The 18,271-nt window shown below is 40.6% G+C and overlaps 1 protein-coding gene across 1 annotated transcript in view; it reads right to left on the bottom strand.

Moving 5' to 3' along the window:
• The window catches only part of epas1b (endothelial PAS domain protein 1b), a 142,029-nt gene that overhangs the window by 61,217 nt on the left and 62,541 nt on the right, over window positions 1-18,271 (bottom strand). Inside the window, exon 2 of the mRNA XM_072580651.1 lies at window positions 9,679-9,869. Coding sequence (XP_072436752.1) covers window positions 9,679-9,869 — 191 coding nt within the window. The remainder of the gene's footprint in view (window positions 1-9,678; window positions 9,870-18,271) is intronic.

Genomic DNA, 18,271 nt, shown 5'->3' with positions numbered 1-18,271 from the left:
TTATATTTCCAGGTAATTTTGCCTCTATACGTTTTGTTTACTTTGCAGGAGAAAACACATAGGAATAACACAGCCAATGAATGTCTTCATTAAAATCAGAAACAGGAAGAAACATGATCCCATAGTGGAGAAAACTTACATTCTCTATCACTATCATCCCAAATCTTCAACCAGTGGGCAGGACATCTACATGGGAGCCCAACATTTCAAATTATGTCATAAGAATACTGTAAAAAAAGTGACAGTTTGCTGATTTTTTCCAGTGTGAATATTTTTACTATTTTCTGTGCTCTAAATTATACAATTTGAAGCACTTTTTTGAATCATTCAGGACCAAAGAATCAAAGAATCCCATTTGAATAAAAGGGAGCTCTCTACAACTTCAGATAATAATCATTTTACATTAAATATCTCCAACTTTGCACTGATTACTGCAGACCTCATCCACGTCCAGGCCAAATCAGTAGGGTGCTATTTTTAATTCTGTTTACATCAAGTTCGAGATAAAAATAGATTAGTTTGGAAATGGACCAGCAAGACTCAAAATGAAAGCCAGGTACTGAAGGTTTAATGAGTTTGATGGCTACCATCACAAAATCCATTTTCTTTAGTTAAGTGGTATTCCAGGCTCAAACGAAGCAACATTTCACAAGTGAGATTATTTTGAAACAGAAGATATCTTTTTTAAAAAAGGCTTTAACTGCTTTTAACCCAGTGGCCAAAACAGTAATATCTAGGGAGAAGGGATTATCCCTGAAAATCCCCACATGATAATGTCCCTATCTAACAGATTAGGACAGTTGTGATGCCGAACCAGAGGGTTTCCATGTACAGCGGGAGAGAAAACCTAGAGGAGCAGTCACCTCAAGTTGTTCTTACACATCTAATAGCAGCTATTTCCAAAGGTGTGGTGACAGCTTGATTGTCTGGAAAATAATTTGTAGAATATGGAGATCCAGAAAGTCAGTGGAATAAATAAAAACAAAAAGAAAATCAATCTTTTGTACCAACATAATTCCCTCGTCATTTCAATCTCACATGACAACTTTTATGCTTGCATTTACTAATATTCCAGATTTAATTGTCTTTGGCAGTCCATTGTTTGTAGAAGGAAAGGTATTTCAGTAAAAGAACAAAACTCCCAAACAAAGCGGTTCTGCTGGATGGTCAAATGAATTTGATTATGTTTGCAAAGTTGTTTTTTTCATTGTACCTGTGTATTCAACCAGCATTATGCTGTGCACATATTTGACTTGGGCAGTGATGTTCTGTTCTATCTCACTGTGAGAAAACAAATGTTGACAGGAATAGAGTGTACAAACTTGAAAACACAAACATTCCTTTCTCTTTATTTTTGCCATTTTTAAAAAACAAGTTGAACTATTGACATCAGTTTGACATCAACCAAGAAGAGAATTTGAACAATTTACAATGTTACTACATTACTCCATATGGCAATGCATGAGTATATTATCAGAAAGATGTACCGCTCTTTTTGTAATAATTTAATATATCTGAATATTTGAGAATGAATTCAGTACTTTATTGTGTGTTTTTTTAATCTTCAAAGCTTTAAAAATAGTTTGAAATAAATGTCATGAACGCCTGAAGATGTCAATGTGGCAGAAAAGTATTCATTTTTTCAAAGCTTTTTGTCTTGTACTCGTCAAGACAATTTACAGGAAATATTAATGTAAAGGCTGTTTTTTATTCTGTAGGAGTAGGGGATGTTAATTGTTGCTGCAGGGACTCAGACTAACAGAGGCATGCCATTGAGAACGTATGGTTAGATGATGACTTCATTAACTACAATGCTTTGCTTCATTTCAAATAGACAGGTTGTCTGATTAGTCAAGGCATTGCTCTGACAAACAAAATTCAGAATATTGAGTTTTGACTCAAATAGCTGACTGCTATTCTCTAGTTCATTTCTCTGACCAATGCCTTGACTGAACACAGTCAATCTGTCAGGCTTAAACTAAAGTTAAACTTGGCAGTTAACTGTCAGTCATCATCTAATTAGAGAATGTTTCATGACAATGCCTTTGCCAATCATCCAGTCTACTCAGCCAGTGTAATTTTTTTTTCTTTGCATTCTTGCAAATTGTCCTGATGAGTGTAAGATGAAAAGCTTCAATTGATACACAGATTCTGTATGACCAACAACTATTTAAATCTTTGTTAATCTAGTTGCATTTGAAATCCAATAGTTTTCTTCTTACACTTATTTATCACTGAAATAGGGATAATTTAGATAAAAAGAAGTTATATAATTAGTCCAGAGAGAACGGGGTTAAACTTCAAGAGAAAGGAAATCAAAACAAAACAAAAAAGTCTTTAGAACAACCCTATACTTGAAACCTGTTAAATCAATTCTTCATTTTCCAGTTACATGATGTACTTTCTGTATTGAACATGGAAGTATTATTAAAAAACCATTGTTCCATCTGATTTCCTGTGATACCAATCTCAATCTAGTCCCTAATTCAGGAGCAGCAGTTCCTCCCATTGAATTCTTTCCCTCCCTGCATTCTCAAAGTACACAGGATTAACCAATAAGCATGGCTTTGTGACTAAACAAAGAGAACATCTTTTGTTTCCTGAAAGCTTTAATGGGGGAAAGTGCTGATCAATGTAGAATCAGGCTCTGAAGAGTATATGTACCAGGCTCAAGCTACAAATCTGTGCTGTTCTCATCTAAACGAATAGTACTGTATGACCCCAGCCTGCCAACATTCAATGTGCATGCTTGTTTATTGATAATTGCCACTTCATCACAGAATCAGTAAGGAGTACAGCACAGAATGAGGGCATTCATCATACCTATAATCCACTCTTCAAATAAGCATCAGGACTCTGTGTCATACTCCTATCATTTCCCTTTACCCTTACATATTGGATGATGATTTAAATAGAAACAATGTCCTTTTCAATGACTCATTTGAACCTGTCTCCACTACACTTCCAGGTAGTGCATTCCAAAGCTGAACCTCTCAATGTGTGAATAGGTTTTTCCTCGATTGCATTTGCTTCTTTGTAAATTGTTTTATATCTATGTCCTCTCATTCTTATTCCTTTTATGAATATGAACAATTTCTCCCTATCCACTCTATCCAAAACTAAATTCTATCAGATCTCACCCTTCCCTCCAAGGAGAATCGTCCAAAATTCTCCAATCTATCTTCATCACTGAAGTTCCTCATCCCAAGAACCAATGTTTGAAATTTTTTCTGTACTTTCTCCAACGTGTTCACAACCTTCCTATAATGTCGCACTCAGTAATGTACATAATACTCTTGCTGAAGTTTAATAAATATATGAGTTCATCATCCCCTTCTTCCAAGTCTCCTATTAATAAAACCCAGGATTTTACAGACATTATTAACAGGTCTCTTCAACTGGTCTTGTCACTTTCTGTGCGAATATACAATCAAGCCCCTCTGCTCCTGCCCATTCTTTGGAAGTGTATCCACTTACATTACATTGTCTGTTCATCTTTGGGAAGATTTGTAGCTTTGAAGAATTCTCATGTGTGTCTCTGTTTGACTTGTCCTAGGATGGATGTGTTATCCTAGTTAAAGTGGTGTCCTTTTTATCTGTATGTAAGGATACTAGTGAGAGTGGGTCATGTCGTTTTGTGGCTAGTTGATGTTCATGTATCCTGGTGGCTAGTTCTCTGCCTATTTGTCCAATGTAGTGTTTGTTACAGTTCTTGCACAGTATTTTGTAAATGACATTAGTTTTGCTTGTTGTCTGTATGAGGTCTTTCAAGTTCATTAGCTGCTGTTTTAGTGTGTTGGTGGGTTTCTGGGCTACCCTGATGCCAAGGGTCTGAGTAGTCTGGCAGTCATTGATGCCTTTGATGTAGGGGAGAATGGCTAGGGTTTATGGACATGTTTTGTCTGCTTGTTTGGGCTTGTTGCTGAGCAATCAGTGGACTGTGTTCATTGGGTCTAGATTAGAGTGGTGCTGGAAACGCACAGAAGGACAGGCAACATCCGAGGAGCAGGAAAATCAACGTTTCGGGCAAAAGCCCTTCATCAGGAAAGGGCTGATGAAGAGCTTTTGCCCGAAATATCGATTTTCCTGCTCCTCGGATGCTGCCTGGTCTGCTGCACTTTTCCAGCACCACTCTAATCTAAACTCTCATCTCGAGCATCTGCAGTCCTCACTTTTGCCTGTGTTCATTGAGTACCCATTCTTTTTGAATACACTGTATAGGTGATTTTCCCCTGTTCTAGTAGTTCCTCTGTGCTGCAGCGTCTACAGGAAAAGAAGCAATCATCCCAACATCCACAAACAAAGCTGCATCAGAACAATTTTCCAACAAGCCATGACACACTGCAGTACAGAGGAACTACGCAGAGCAGAGGAAAATCACCTATACAATGTACTCAAAAGGAATGGGTACCCAATGAACACAGAACCCAAACATATAAATAGAAAGCAGGAAACACCAGCAGTGCTTCGTCTGGAGGCTCACTGAAAATGTTACCTAGTATGATGACAGAACAACTGAAAATGAACCTTTCAGCTCAGTGAGAAACCTACATCCATTGTCTGTTCATGTTTTTCCCATGAAAATACTCACCTCATACTTCTCTGCACACAACTTCATCTGAGGAGAAAGTGAGGGCTGCAGATGCTTGAGATTAGAGCTGAAAATGTGTTGCTGGAAAAGCGGAGCAGGTCAGGCAGCATCCAAGGAACAGGAGAATCGACGTTTCGGGCATCAGCCCTTCTTCAGGAATGAGGAAAGTGTGTCCAGCAGGCTAAGATAAAAGGTAGGGAGGAGGGACTTGGGGGAGGGGTGTTGGGAATGCGATAGGTGGAGGGAGGTCAAGGTGAGGGTGATAGGCCGGAGTGGGGTGGGGGCGGAGAGGTCAGAAAGAAGATTGCAGGTTAGGAAGGTGGTGCTGAGTTCGAGGGATTTGACTGAGACAAGGTGGGGGGAGGGGAAATGAGGAAACTGGAGAAATCTGAGTTCATCCCTTGTGGTTGGAGGGTTCCCAGGCGGAAGATGAGGCGTTCTTCCTCCAACCGTCGTGTTGCCATGGTCTGGCGATGGAGGAGTCCAAGGACCTGCATGTCCTTGGTAGAGTGGGAGGGGGAGTTGAAGTGTTGGACTACGGGGTGGTTGGGTTGGTTGATCCGGGTGTCCCAGAAGTGTTCTCTGAAACGTTCCGCAAGTAGGCGGCCTGTCTCCCCAATATAGAAGAGGCCACATCAGATGCAGCGGATGTCCCTCCCCTCCCCTATCAGCGTTTCGAAAAGACCACTCCCTCAGTGACTCCCGTGTCAGGTCCACACCCCCCACCAACACAACCTCCCCTCCCGGCACCTTCCCCTGCAACCGCAAGAAATGCAAAACCTGCGCCCACACCTCCCCCCTTACCTCCCTCCAAGGCCCCAAGGGACACTTCCATATCCGCTACAAATTCATCTGCACCTCCACACACATCATCTATTGCATCCGCTGCACCCAATGTGGCCTCCTGTATATTGGGGAGACAGGCTGCCTACTTGCGGAACGTTTCAGAGAACACCTCTGGGACACCTGGACCAACCAACCCAACCACCCCGTAGCCCAACGCTTCAACTCCCCCTCCCACTCCACCAAGGACATGCAGGTCTTTGGACTCCTCCATCGCCAGACCATAGCAACATGACGGTTGGAGGAAGAGCGCCTCATCTTCCCCCGGGAACCCTCCAACCACAAGGGATGAACTCAGATTTCTCCAGTTTCCTCATTTCCCCTCCCCCCACCTTGTCTCAGTCAAATCCCTCAAACTCAGCACTGCCTTCCTAACCTGCAATCTTCTTCCTGACCTCTCCGCCCCCACCCCACTCCGGCCTATCACCCTCACCTTGACCTCCCTCCACCTATCACATTCCCAAAGCCCCTCCCCCAAGTCCCTCCTCCCTACCTTTTATCTTAGCCTGCTGGACACACTTTCCTCATTCCTGAAGAAGGGCTGATGCCCAAAACGTCGATTCTCCTGTTCCTTGGATGCTGCCTGACCTGCTGCGCTTTTCCAGCAACACATTTTCAGCACACAACTTCATCTGCCATGTAACTGCCCAGTCCACTGAATTTTATGTACTTTTAAAGTTTTACAATGCTTCCAAATTTGCATTTTGTGTCATCCACAAACTTTGAAATTGCCCTCTGCACACCAAAATATAAATCAGGAAAAGCAAGGGTCCCAATGTCAACCCCTGGGGAACTCAATTACAAACCTTCTCCAGCTCAAAAAGTCTATTGATCATTCCTCTGTTCCTTATCACTCAGCCAATCTTGTGTCCATGTTGCTATTGCCCTTTTTTCTGAGTTATAACTTTTCTCACAAGTGTGTTGTGTTGCACTGTATCAAACACCTTCTAGAAATTCATGTACACTACCACTTCAACACCATTACCCTCATCAACTTTGCTATATCTTCAAACAACTCCAGCAAGTTAATTGAACATGATTTGCCCGTTAGAAATCCATTCCTAAGTAAGCCATCTTTTTCCATGTGACTAATAACTCCATCACAAATAATTGACTCTAGAAGCTTCACCACCACCAAAATTAAACTGACAGGTCGGTATACCTCAGTGTAGTGCATACGTCAGCCCCACTCTTCTGCTAAAAACAGTCTCTACTTGCATATGAGTCAATATCAATTATTATACTTCCCTTATTAGTCAACACGTGAGATCAAGCAGGTAACACAAGTGAAGTTGCCAAGATGTTAAGACGTGTTCACTCAGAGTAGATCGCATATGGCAAAATATCAATTGGAATGGGTCCTCTAGCAAACAAATATAATACAGAATTGGTTTCAAGCTAAAAGTCATAACATCTGCCAGCTCATCAAATAACTGTGTTGCAATGAGGGAATTCAGTGGGAAGTTAACAGTGAACTCACCCTGAAGAAGGTCTTCGAGATCGAATGAGAACAGCAACCAGCCACTGGCTTCATTTGAGAAGTATGTGTTGGAATGGTATCCTTGAATAATCACCAGAATGATTACATTGTCGCTAGCAATGCAGTGTGTAGTTATGAACTTAGATATTCCAAATCAAACCCTGAGTCCAGCAAAGATTTCAGAGCAACAGCTGTTTGGTTAGGCTGGAACAAAAGTCTCAAACATTGTCAGAGAAGGCTCGGAGACTAACAAAAGATCCTGATGCCAACCTTGATAGCTTGCAGCGATTCAAGATAGGACAGTGGCAAAAATATGAGTAACCCATTATGTCAGATCAGCAACATGGATAAATTTCAATATGCCCAGAAACCAAACTGCATTAAGGTTCAAATAAAGTCCTAATGAAAACCAGAAGACGTGAAAAGAAAGGTTCATGGTAGGAACTGCTTGTATGTCCCCAACAAAAGAAGAAATTAAAGCCTACAGTAATTTTTATAGGCATAACAATGCCAGTAATCAAGTTCCCTGTAATAATCTTTGTGCATGAATATGATAACAGTTGGGCAGATGACAATGGGGTGAATCTGTGAACTGATAATGTATGGAAAAGATATTCCATAACTCACTCAAAGAATACAGTCTATTAATGTCAAATCTTTTCCGATCTCTCATAACTAACGAGATCAAACAGTGTCCCTGAAGAAATAAGACCTAAATTGCAGTTTAATATAGTTCCTTAAATATTTTATTGATATAAATTGCTAACACTTTCTGTACTTGTCCCAAAAATAACAAGTTATCTTATAAATGGACTCAACTGTCACAGATTCACAGAAAATCTTTGCAACAGAATTTTTCAGAGCAACAGTGCACTATTTTCAATAAAATATGATCCTAATTAAGATCAACCCTAGTTCATAAGCCAAGTTAAGTAATTTTCAAAACTCTACTTATTAATCTGTTAAAGGGTTATTTTTAATCAACTTGCTGTCCCAATAAAACTATCATTTTGTCCAAATTAGGTAATAATCAATATCTAGTTATTGAAGTTCGTCACTGTATCATAAGTTTCATCAATTGCATGGAATTGCATGCTGGGATATTTTGAAGATATGGCTCTTCAAAGATAGAAAACATTCGATGATAATTAGCTTGTGTCACTAAGACAGGCCTGTTGGTGCCTGCCTTCCAAGAGCCTTTCGATCAACATCTTTCCACTGTTAAGATTAGAAATACACTGGGCTTTCAGTTAGACTTAAACCCACATCCTGCCACTTGATGTTCTAACCATACGAAACTACGCCAAATGTCTGTGTTGCTAATTCACCTTGAAGTAGTGAAGTTAATGCAGCACTTGAAAATGCTTTTTCAATAACAAACATTCATTTTCCCCTGGTAATTGCTATTCCTCGGATATTACCTCTAGACAAATTCATGGAAACTGTGGATCAATATCCAGATAATTGAGATGCTTAAACAGCAACAGGTTTAACTGTACTGTACATGGTTATATAACAAACATAACTAATGGAGTTATTTTTAAGTCAAAATGCATATTATTTTAGTTATAAGTTTCAGATTCCATTGGAGAACAACTGTTAGAAGTTTTCTATCACATGGTAATAGATTACGTCACTTAAAACACAGTCAAGAATTCTGCAGCGTGAATGAATTACTTTGGCTGATTTTAGATTCCTGCAATTATCAAACCCAGTTTCTTTTAGTTTCTGAAATAATTAACCAACTTAACATTAACAAACTATAACCAATTGTGCAGGTACGAAAGATATTTCATTGAAATGTTAAGTGGAGGGCCTCAGCCATGTTTGATCCATCTCCCACACTTCTCCCCTCACGTGTTCCCTCCTTCCCAGAACAATGCAGGAGTCCCCTTCTCCTCACTTTCCACCCAAGTAGCCTTTACACATAAAGGTCTGGTGCTCAGATTTGAACCCAAAGCTCCACTTGATGCCAAACCAAGGTTTCATACAGGTTTATCGTAACTTCAGAAAGAGAAACAAATGCTGGGAATTCATAGCCAATCAGATGGTATCTGTGGACAGAACAACTAATGCATCAAGTAGTATCCTTTCATCCAAATGAGTTGCAATTTGAAATGTTAATTCTGTTTCCCTCCAGACATGCTGCCAAATCTGGTGTGTATTTCCAGCATGCTATGTTAGTTTAAATTCTAGCATCCATTGTATTCTGCTTTTTCTTTTTAAATTCCTTCCATTTTCAGTCAATGACCCTTTTTATAAAACCTAGAACTTCTGTTCATCACTTTTTCAACCTGCCCTGCTACTTTAAATGATTTGTAGACTTACACCTTCAAATTCCCTTTGTCCTTGCATAACCATTTCAAATACCACCACAAGTTCCACTCTTGCTTCCCTCAGTGTCCTTGGGCGCACCTCATCTGGTCCTGGTGACTTATCAAAATTAAGCGCAGTCAACCTGTCCCGTAACATGTACTGCCCTATCATCCACCAATAAGAGAGATCAGGAAGTCAGACAAGGAAAAGCCATATATCCCAACAGCAAGTATTAGGAAAATTGCATGTTTCTCTAAAACATCTGTCCATTTATTTTAATAGGTGAAGACTTATGTAGGTCAGCACAGATCCACAGTGTGTGCTCGTTGTAAGACATCTGTAATACAGTATACAGCCAGCTTGTGATGAGAGTCAATGGTTTCCATTTATACAGAAAGAAATTCACTTATAACCTTAATTTATTTTGCATTGTTTTAATCAATCTTACCTGAGCTCAAGAGTTTGCGGGTTCGTAAGAAGCTAATTGTCAGGCGCATGATAGATGCTTTGTCCAGGTGGGTACTGACACTGTGAGGTAGCGGCAGTTGGTGCGCCAGCTCATAAAATACTTCCGTTTCTTTGCTCCTTCTGCATCTTGCTGCATCCCTGGATTTTTCCTTCCTTCTCTCTGAGTTACTTCTGAAAGCAAACATTGCAAGTTTAAACCAGTGCTCCCAAACCGGAACTTCCACTCAATATCATAATCGCATGAGTCAGGACATTAGGTGACAAGGACATGAACTCTTGTCAGCTTATTTTGAAATCCAGAACAAAACATACATGCAGGTACCTTCAGGTCATCCAATCTTTACTTGCCAATTGTGCCCCAGCTGCCTCTCCTAGAATTTAAGCAATTCCTCAGATTGATACTATCGATCGGTCAGATTGGCATCATGGTCACCCATCCCCCACTCTGCCCTCCGTCTCACCCCCTAATGCACAATACATATTTTTACAAATTCCCCCTACATGATTAGGTATATTTTTTACCTTTTGGCCACATAACCTGAATGAAAAATTGTAAATGCGTGAAGCTGGGGCTGCATCAGTAATTAAAGTATAACATACTTGTCACAAAAATAGAAGTTGCTGGAAAAGCTCAGCAGGTCTGACAACATCTGTGAAGAGAAATCAGAGTTAACATTTTAGGTCTGATGACCCTTCCTGAGAACCAGACCCGAAACGTTAACTCTGATTTCTCTGCACAGATGCTGGCAGACCTGCTGAGCTTTTCCAGCAACTTCTGTTTTTTGTTTCTGATTTACAGTATCTACAGGTCTTTCAGGTTTTTTTTATAACATATTTGTGACAGTTTCTGTTTGCTACATTGATAAAATTGTGCAACTGTCTATATGGACAACGGAAATCTTTACACAGTATGCCATATTAGATTTACATTAACAATGAATTCTATTTCTCTAGTTATATCTTGTATTATGAATGTCAAAGGCAGTTGATTGGGTTTTACATTCCTGACCTCACAGATTTGAAGATAGTAGGCTCATTAAATCCAGCAGGTGGACTGCTCTCTGCCTACAAGCCTGTCTATACTCTGCAACAATACCAGATGGCACTGAATGTCATGCCCACCAGTGGTCAACTGAGGCTCGAAGCGGACAATTTATGCCCAACCATGAACTTCATCCTGCCATCAGCAGAACTTGACCAATGATGGGAAAAGCCCATGCAAAGTGGCTTTCCTCTAGGTGGCTGGTAGTGGGCAGAGCAGCTATTCCTTTCCAGGAACCCTGGGCCCACTGGATGGCCTCCAGTAAGCTCCTTGAAACCTAGCTCCTTAGTTCCTTTGTTGGGATATGCAGGGATAGCACTCAGCCAGACCACCAATCACTGACCCAGCATTGTGTATCTCTGTCCCAAACTGCTACACGGCTGCTAGCCTTTGCAGGACCCTCCATTTTTTGAAGAAGGACTCCCTGATCTGGAAAGGCAGCATTCCTGCCTCCAGCCTAGTGACAACCAATCAACCTTGACATGGCCACAGGGTAGATGGTGTTCCTCTCAACAGGCTCCACCTTGGGCATTTTAGCCTGGAAATAAAATAATTCAGCTCAGTTCCACTAAGAGTAGGTGAGGTCAAGTCAAGTGCAAAAGTAGTGTACACCAAAAGCAAGGAGAGTTACTGTTAAGTGTTGGAATGTGTTTACTATTTGGTTAGCTTCATGCACTCCGAAGAGTCAGATGTTGAGCAACACATCTCTCTACTGGTGTCAATAATGTGTTCTTAACCCAGTCTCAGAAACATATCTCTTATCACGTGATTGAATGCAAATATTTTTCATGCCTGCCATTCTTATAGCTTTCTTAACAATTCTGAGAATTATTAATACAATCACTGCTGGATTATGTAAAGTTTTGTTTTTACCTCCTTGCCTATTGGCAGACTAAGATCAAATATCATATGAAACTCCCAGAATGGTTGCATTTAAACCCAGGTTAAAAAATTAAAAGTGAAAGTGCCATACCTCTACTAAAGTCAATTCCTTGACATTAAATCAAAGCAATTGTTCATGCCAATTTAGGATAATTATGTTCTGATGCAATTATCAAAGAAATCTACTAAATCATCAAATTCCATTTTAGCTCAGTTTCTCATGGTTCTAAATATATGGCCCAAATTGTCCTCTCCCCAGATAGTGAGGAACCAGATATACAACCAAAGTATGTGTTGCAATCCTGTGGAAGTCCTGATTTACATGACCTACATGCAAATTGTCTAGAAAGATTAAGTTTCCAATATTAATTCACCTCTTCCCTGCGACCCCCATAGATGTCTCCAGCTTGGAATTGGAGTCAGAGATCTTGGACATTTGCAATGTCCTCACCTGAGTAATTAGACAGGAAACATCAGACAGAATGACCCAGACCTTCTGATCAGTTACCACTACCCCTCCAACCCCACTGTTTGCAACAGGGACCAGACAACATAAACTATCCTTTTACCTACAAATGATTTTCTGTCCAAAAGACTGATGAAGGATTCCAAAGAGCTCCTCTAGAGCAGAAGGAAACATCAAGAGAGGGCAGTGATATGAATCTGTGCAAACGTCCATCTTCTATTTGCATTGAAACTCTTACTCACCAGAATCCAGAGCTAGTAATGTCCCAAAGCTTCTCAGTGTGTTAGTGATTGAGTGCGTAGGTGGTTAAGTGACTGGCATGGAGGTTGGGTGGGACGAGGTAAGTGAATAAGTGGACAGCAGAAGTGGAGTAAATGGGTAACTGGGCAGAGTGGCAGGCTATTAGGGTGTTGGGTGGGTAGATGGATCAGGTGCTAAGTCAGGAGGGGTTAGTACAGGTAGTCAGTGGGATGGGTATATGATAGAAGGTAAATGGTGGAGGCTACAGGTCAGGTTGGTGACAGTGAGAAATTGGAGGGTGGGGTTGGCAGCACATGGGATCAAGGGGGGAATTGATGGCGAGGGGTCAGTTGTCGAGTTATGCATGAGTCAGAAAAGAACATATCTGTCTCACAATTCCTGGATAATGGTCCAGGTAAATATGTCAAAACTGTTTGAATTCTCAGACCTAAGTCATAGTTTATAAATAAATAAAGACAGATGAGGATTTTTCTTTCTCTCAGCAGGTTGAGAGTCTTTGGCATTCCCTTTCTCAGAAGGCAGTGGATGCAAGTTTTGAACATGTTGTTCAGGCAGATGTAGATAGATTCTTGATTACCAAGGAGGTGAAAAATTAGTGGGGATATACAGGAATGTAGAAGTGAAATTAAAATCAGATCAACCATGGTCACATTGTCAGAAGTCACATGACGCCAGGTTATAGTTCTAAAGGTTCAGTTTTCCGAGTGCTGATGAAGGAGCATTGCTTTGAAAGCTTGTGATTTCAAATAAACCTTTTGGACTACAACCTGGTGTCTTGTGACTTCTGACCTTGTCCACCTCAGTCCAACATCGGCACCTCCACATCATGATGATTTTAAATAGTGAAGCAAGCTCAGAGGGCTGAGGGGCCTACACTTGTTCCTTGTTCATGTGTTTTATGCCTCAAACTCATAATCAGACATTTTTAGAGGTCCCAAGGAACAGAGTATTTCCCACCCGAAGATCAAGCTTCTTGGGCAAACATCTTGGGTCATATCTCCAGTTTCTGATGATCCCGACCAGTCGATCTGGGCTATTGAAACCTAGTCTAAGTCTTGGGTCACTGTGTAACTGATCCACCAATCACTCAAATGAACTCGCCCAACAAATCCTCTGAATCTGATTGGACTTACCCATCCCATGACCACTTGTTAACATTCCTGACCAGACATCCAATCGCGAGACCATCCCACAACCAACCAAATACTTCCCAAGAAGATGAATCCTTCCCGAGCAACTGAGTGCCACCTGAACAGAACCCACCCACTCGATCGCACCCACCCCATCCACACTAACCTCCAGACCTGATTGGATTACACCCTGACTGACTAGTTCCCAAACGTGCAACAATCTCCCAGATCCAACTAATCTCATCCACCCATTCCATCCCCACCTACCATGCCATCCACTCCACCACCTCATCTATTTACTTATTCATCCACTCATCGATTCACAAAAGTTCACAATGGACTTTTGGACCTACCATATGATAGCTAGTGCTATAAAGCAGGGAACACTGTGCCTTCCATACCAACATTCCCCCCCCACCCCTCCACCTACCCTGTTTCCATTGCCAGAGATCACCAAGACACACACTGCTCTGGTTTCTGTAAAAGCCAGATTTGGTATCTCCTAGAAGAAACACAGAGCCACATCAAGTTGGAGGAATGTTCGCCAGGAGTGGCAATCCAATGATGGTAGCTATTCTTGGGAGATCTGGGCCTATTTCTCAGAAGTTATCCCCTTAAGTAAAAGAATTAACACTTCAAGAGAGAAGATTTTCAATCAAATGCATCACACATCAATGTCTCAGGATGATAATGATCTGAAATCACAATACTTTTTTTGCTCTTACACCTGTTCCTCATCTGGCCTGTAAACACTTGGTCAAAGTCCAAATCCGGAGAGTCTTCCCTGCTAAGTACAAACCTTCAATTAAATAGCTACATTCTTTCAATTTTAAAAGCAGCCTCACAAAAGATGGCACTGTTGACTAATTTTGCTGTATTTTTATAAAACAACTAAAGGAAACTGAGTTAATCCCCAGCATATCAAATTTTAAATTACAGAAGTTGGCTGCCGTTAATGAACCAAGTAAACATAATTCTTAGTTAATTAGTAGGAAAAGGATTAGCATTGTTGTCTGGAGCTATTAACTTAACAGAAAGATTCTTTTTTCTCTGAGGTGCATTTTTTTGGATAATTAATTCCATTGGAGTTTACTTAATAGATAACTGCTTCTTAAACTCCTTCTATCATTAACATGATGGTATAATCTTTCAGTGATTATCTCACTAAGGGATTAGTATCCTTTTGATTGTGAGCAACATGGACACATCCCCAGTACTCAGAACACTACTTGCTGTCAGTTTGCAGAGAGCTCATTTCTGTTCATTTATTCTCATCAAAAACAGCTAACAATAAAACATTATTTGAATAAGTTAAAAGACATAACGAATCTTAACTGTTCAGATGCTGATGAAGGGCTTACGTCTGAAATGTCGACTGTCCTGCTCCTCAGATGCTGCCTGACCTGCTGTGCTTTTCCAGCACCACACTCTTAGCAACCTGATGAAGGAGCGGCGCTCCAAAAGCTAGTGATTCCAATTAAATCTGTTGGACTATAACCTATGTTGTGTGATTTTTAACTTTGCACACTCTTAACTATTCAGATGTCAACAACTAGTCAAGACTACAGGTCAATGTTACTTATGCAATGAAACATTGCACTGAATGAATAGATATCAGAAATCATGCATGGCATTTATAATTGAATCACTGAAACCTACAAAATCTAATTAGTACTGCATATAGCAACACATAGTTTGTATTTGATGGATATGCCAAAATACACAAGGTGAACTTTATATGATGCAATAAGAATAAATACTGACATAGATTGATATATTGCCACTTCTTTTGCATTAATGCTTTAAAAATTATAGTATTTTCTTCTAGATCTGCTTAGCTCCTGCACAATAGGAATTAAAGTGAACAAGAACCTAAAAGTTTTGTAGCTAAAAATCTGGTGTGGTGTCCATTAAAAACGTTTGCTCTTTTCATTGTACAAAAACAGAAACAGGAAATGCTGAGAAAACCTAGCAGGTCTGGCAACATCTGTGGAGAGAAAGTAGAGTGAACGTTCTGAATCCAGTGACCCTTCTTCAGAATTCATTGTTGCTAAGACAAGGTTGGTATATATGCTGACTATTTTTTTTGTGGGTGGGGTGGGGGGGAAGAAATGTTGCAGGGAGGAGAGGGAGTAAATGATAAATGCAGATACAGTGCAGAAAGAGAATACAAGAGTTTGGCAGACAAAGGGATGGACAGTGATGAGATGGGAAGAAAGAAAAGCTGCTACAGGGGACTATTAAAGAGTTAAAATGGGTTGGCTGTCGTGAAAGCAGCCCATGTGATGACAAGACCTGGTGTGTGGATATGAGGGAAGGGCATGCACGGAGATGTGAGGCCCTAAAATTATCAAAGTTGATATTGGGACTTGAAGGCTGCAGATTCCCCAGGCATTTCACTTTCCATTTTTTTCTGTCCTACTTCAGTTCTCTCTCTCTAGGCCCCATTTCCACCTATCATTTGTGCTTTCCCCTCCCCGCCCTATCTTCAGCACAGATACCAATACTTTCCTAGCTACAATCAGTTCCAAAGAAGGGTCACTGAGCTCAAAATGTGACTCTACTTTCTCTCAACAGATGCTGCCAGACCTGCTGAGTTTCTTGTGATTTCTGTTTCTGTTTTCATTGAACATATACTCTCACTGACCTGCTTATCATTGCACATTTCCAGGTAGAAATTAAAGAGAAATTGCTTTAAAGTACAGAAGAAAGAATATTTTTGGAAATATTTCATACTTTTGAAAGAGAAGTTAATTTTTGAAAATATTTGGAATATGAATGAATGTTTTCCAAATGTTCAAATAACTATGCTAGTATTTTTCCAAACCTTTTCAGATCAGAGGAATTATTATGTGCTGCAGAAGCAGCAGGTGCTGTTCGATTGAAGGATGAAGGTTGATTGCTTGTGTTGCTGGGAGGTCCAGCTGATGCTGAGACTGGGACATCATTAAAATGATCGTGAATCCCACGCCTCATAGAGTGTCCAGGTGCAGAACACTGGCCGTGGCCAGCAACAGGTTGGTCAACAGCCAAGAAGAAGTTAATTCCAGAAACACACCAATCCTAGTAAAGGGAGAGTCCAGTGTGGAAACAGCCCACATTAACCTTGAGACCACTTCTGCTCCTCGTGGTCCCACAAAATTCATTTTACACTATTTTTTAGGAGACATCCTATTGGTCATCAGTTTTACTGAGCATAGCATCAAATACAGTGTGTCCTCAAAATGGCACCAGAGGTCTATGTCTATCATATGAATTGTGCAATTAATGGGATTAGTTCTAATTTAAGGTGGAATTGGTATCCCAGCAGAGGATTCCAGGAAAAATTACAGTGAAGAAAGGTGTTGGCAATATGTCAACTGCCTTGATTTTAGTTCTGCTATCTCTGTGTTACTACTGGCAGAAAGAAACTTTCCATGCATCATAGAATCATTACTCACAAGATTAGGGAAACATTCTGTAGGGAAATTCATTCCAAGTGCTCTTCAGAGCTGGGAGATCATTGAAGACCTGAACTTGAAAACTCTATCCAATTCTCCTGTCACCTCAGGGTATATTGTGCCAATGCCAGCAGATTTGGACGCAGCTGTCAATGCAGATGGAAAGCTAACTTACACTGAGTTTGGATTTGAAAAACTAACCAGTTGTTTGCCATTTATTGAAGCACACATTCCACATAGGGCTATTCCAGTCCAAAATAGGCAAAATCAAATGCTTATTTAACCTTTTGGTTCTGCAGTCATCCATGCTGGCAGAAGCATTATTTGCACTAATAGACCACAGTTGACAATAGACAATAGACAATAGGTGCAGGAGTAGGCCATTCTGCCCTTTGAGCCTGCACCACCATTCAATATGATCATGACTGATCATCCTTAATCAGTATCCTGTTCCTGCCTTATCTCCATAACCCTTGATTCCACTATCCTTGAGAGCTCTATCCAACTCTTTCTTAAATGAATCCAGAGACTGGGCCTCCACTGCCCTCTGGGGCAGAGCATTCCACACAGCCATCACTCTCTGGGTGAAGAAGTTTCTCCTCATGACACAGTTGAATGACACAATTGGATGATGCAGTGTTTAACAGAGCCAGTTATTCTTTTATTCTGTCCTACTGATTCATAACAAGACCATCCAAATATAATCACAATGTTACATTTCACAAAGGATGATGGCAATCAACTGGGCACTGAAGGGTATCATCTGGACCAACGATGGACAGACCTTTCAGTGCCTCCTGTGCCATGGTTAAAATTAGATGTAGGCAGGGGTTATTGCCAAGACCAGTGTCCATTGACAATTTTATGAACCCCACCCGCAAGCCCATCACTGGCAGAGAGGTGGGTGTGTAATTCTAATCCTTTTTGGAAGCCTGAAGCTTTGCTTATACTTTCCTGTTGCTGCTGATATTGGCAGAGTGTTTTAGGTCTTCTTCAAAGGACTAAGAATTGTGACATTTCTGAGTCCTCCTCCTGTATCTGTGTTAATACATTAACCTAGCTTTCCTTTCAGTTACTGATTATTGGTAACTCACCAAAGCACACCTCTCCTCACATATATGAGATCTCATGTACATTACAGCCCTGCTTTTATTATGACTTGTCCTGTGGCAGTTGCTTTTCAGTGGGTTGGAGAACACAAGCTGACTGGTCTGCCCAGTATAATTGCTCGAATATAACTGATAGAATTGCACGCACACTTTTTGATGCATTGGACCTGAATAAAGCTAAAGTTTCACCACAAGTATGTGTTAGCAGGCAATCACAAGCAGACAAAATGGCAATCCCAAACC

The sequence above is a fragment of the Chiloscyllium punctatum genome, chromosome 11 (assembly GCF_047496795.1).
Source record: "Chiloscyllium punctatum isolate Juve2018m chromosome 11, sChiPun1.3, whole genome shotgun sequence".
Taxonomy (NCBI): Eukaryota; Metazoa; Chordata; class Chondrichthyes; order Orectolobiformes; family Hemiscylliidae; genus Chiloscyllium; species Chiloscyllium punctatum.
The sequence above is the reverse complement of the archived record's forward strand: the minus strand, read 5'-3'. Positions and strand labels throughout refer to the sequence as shown.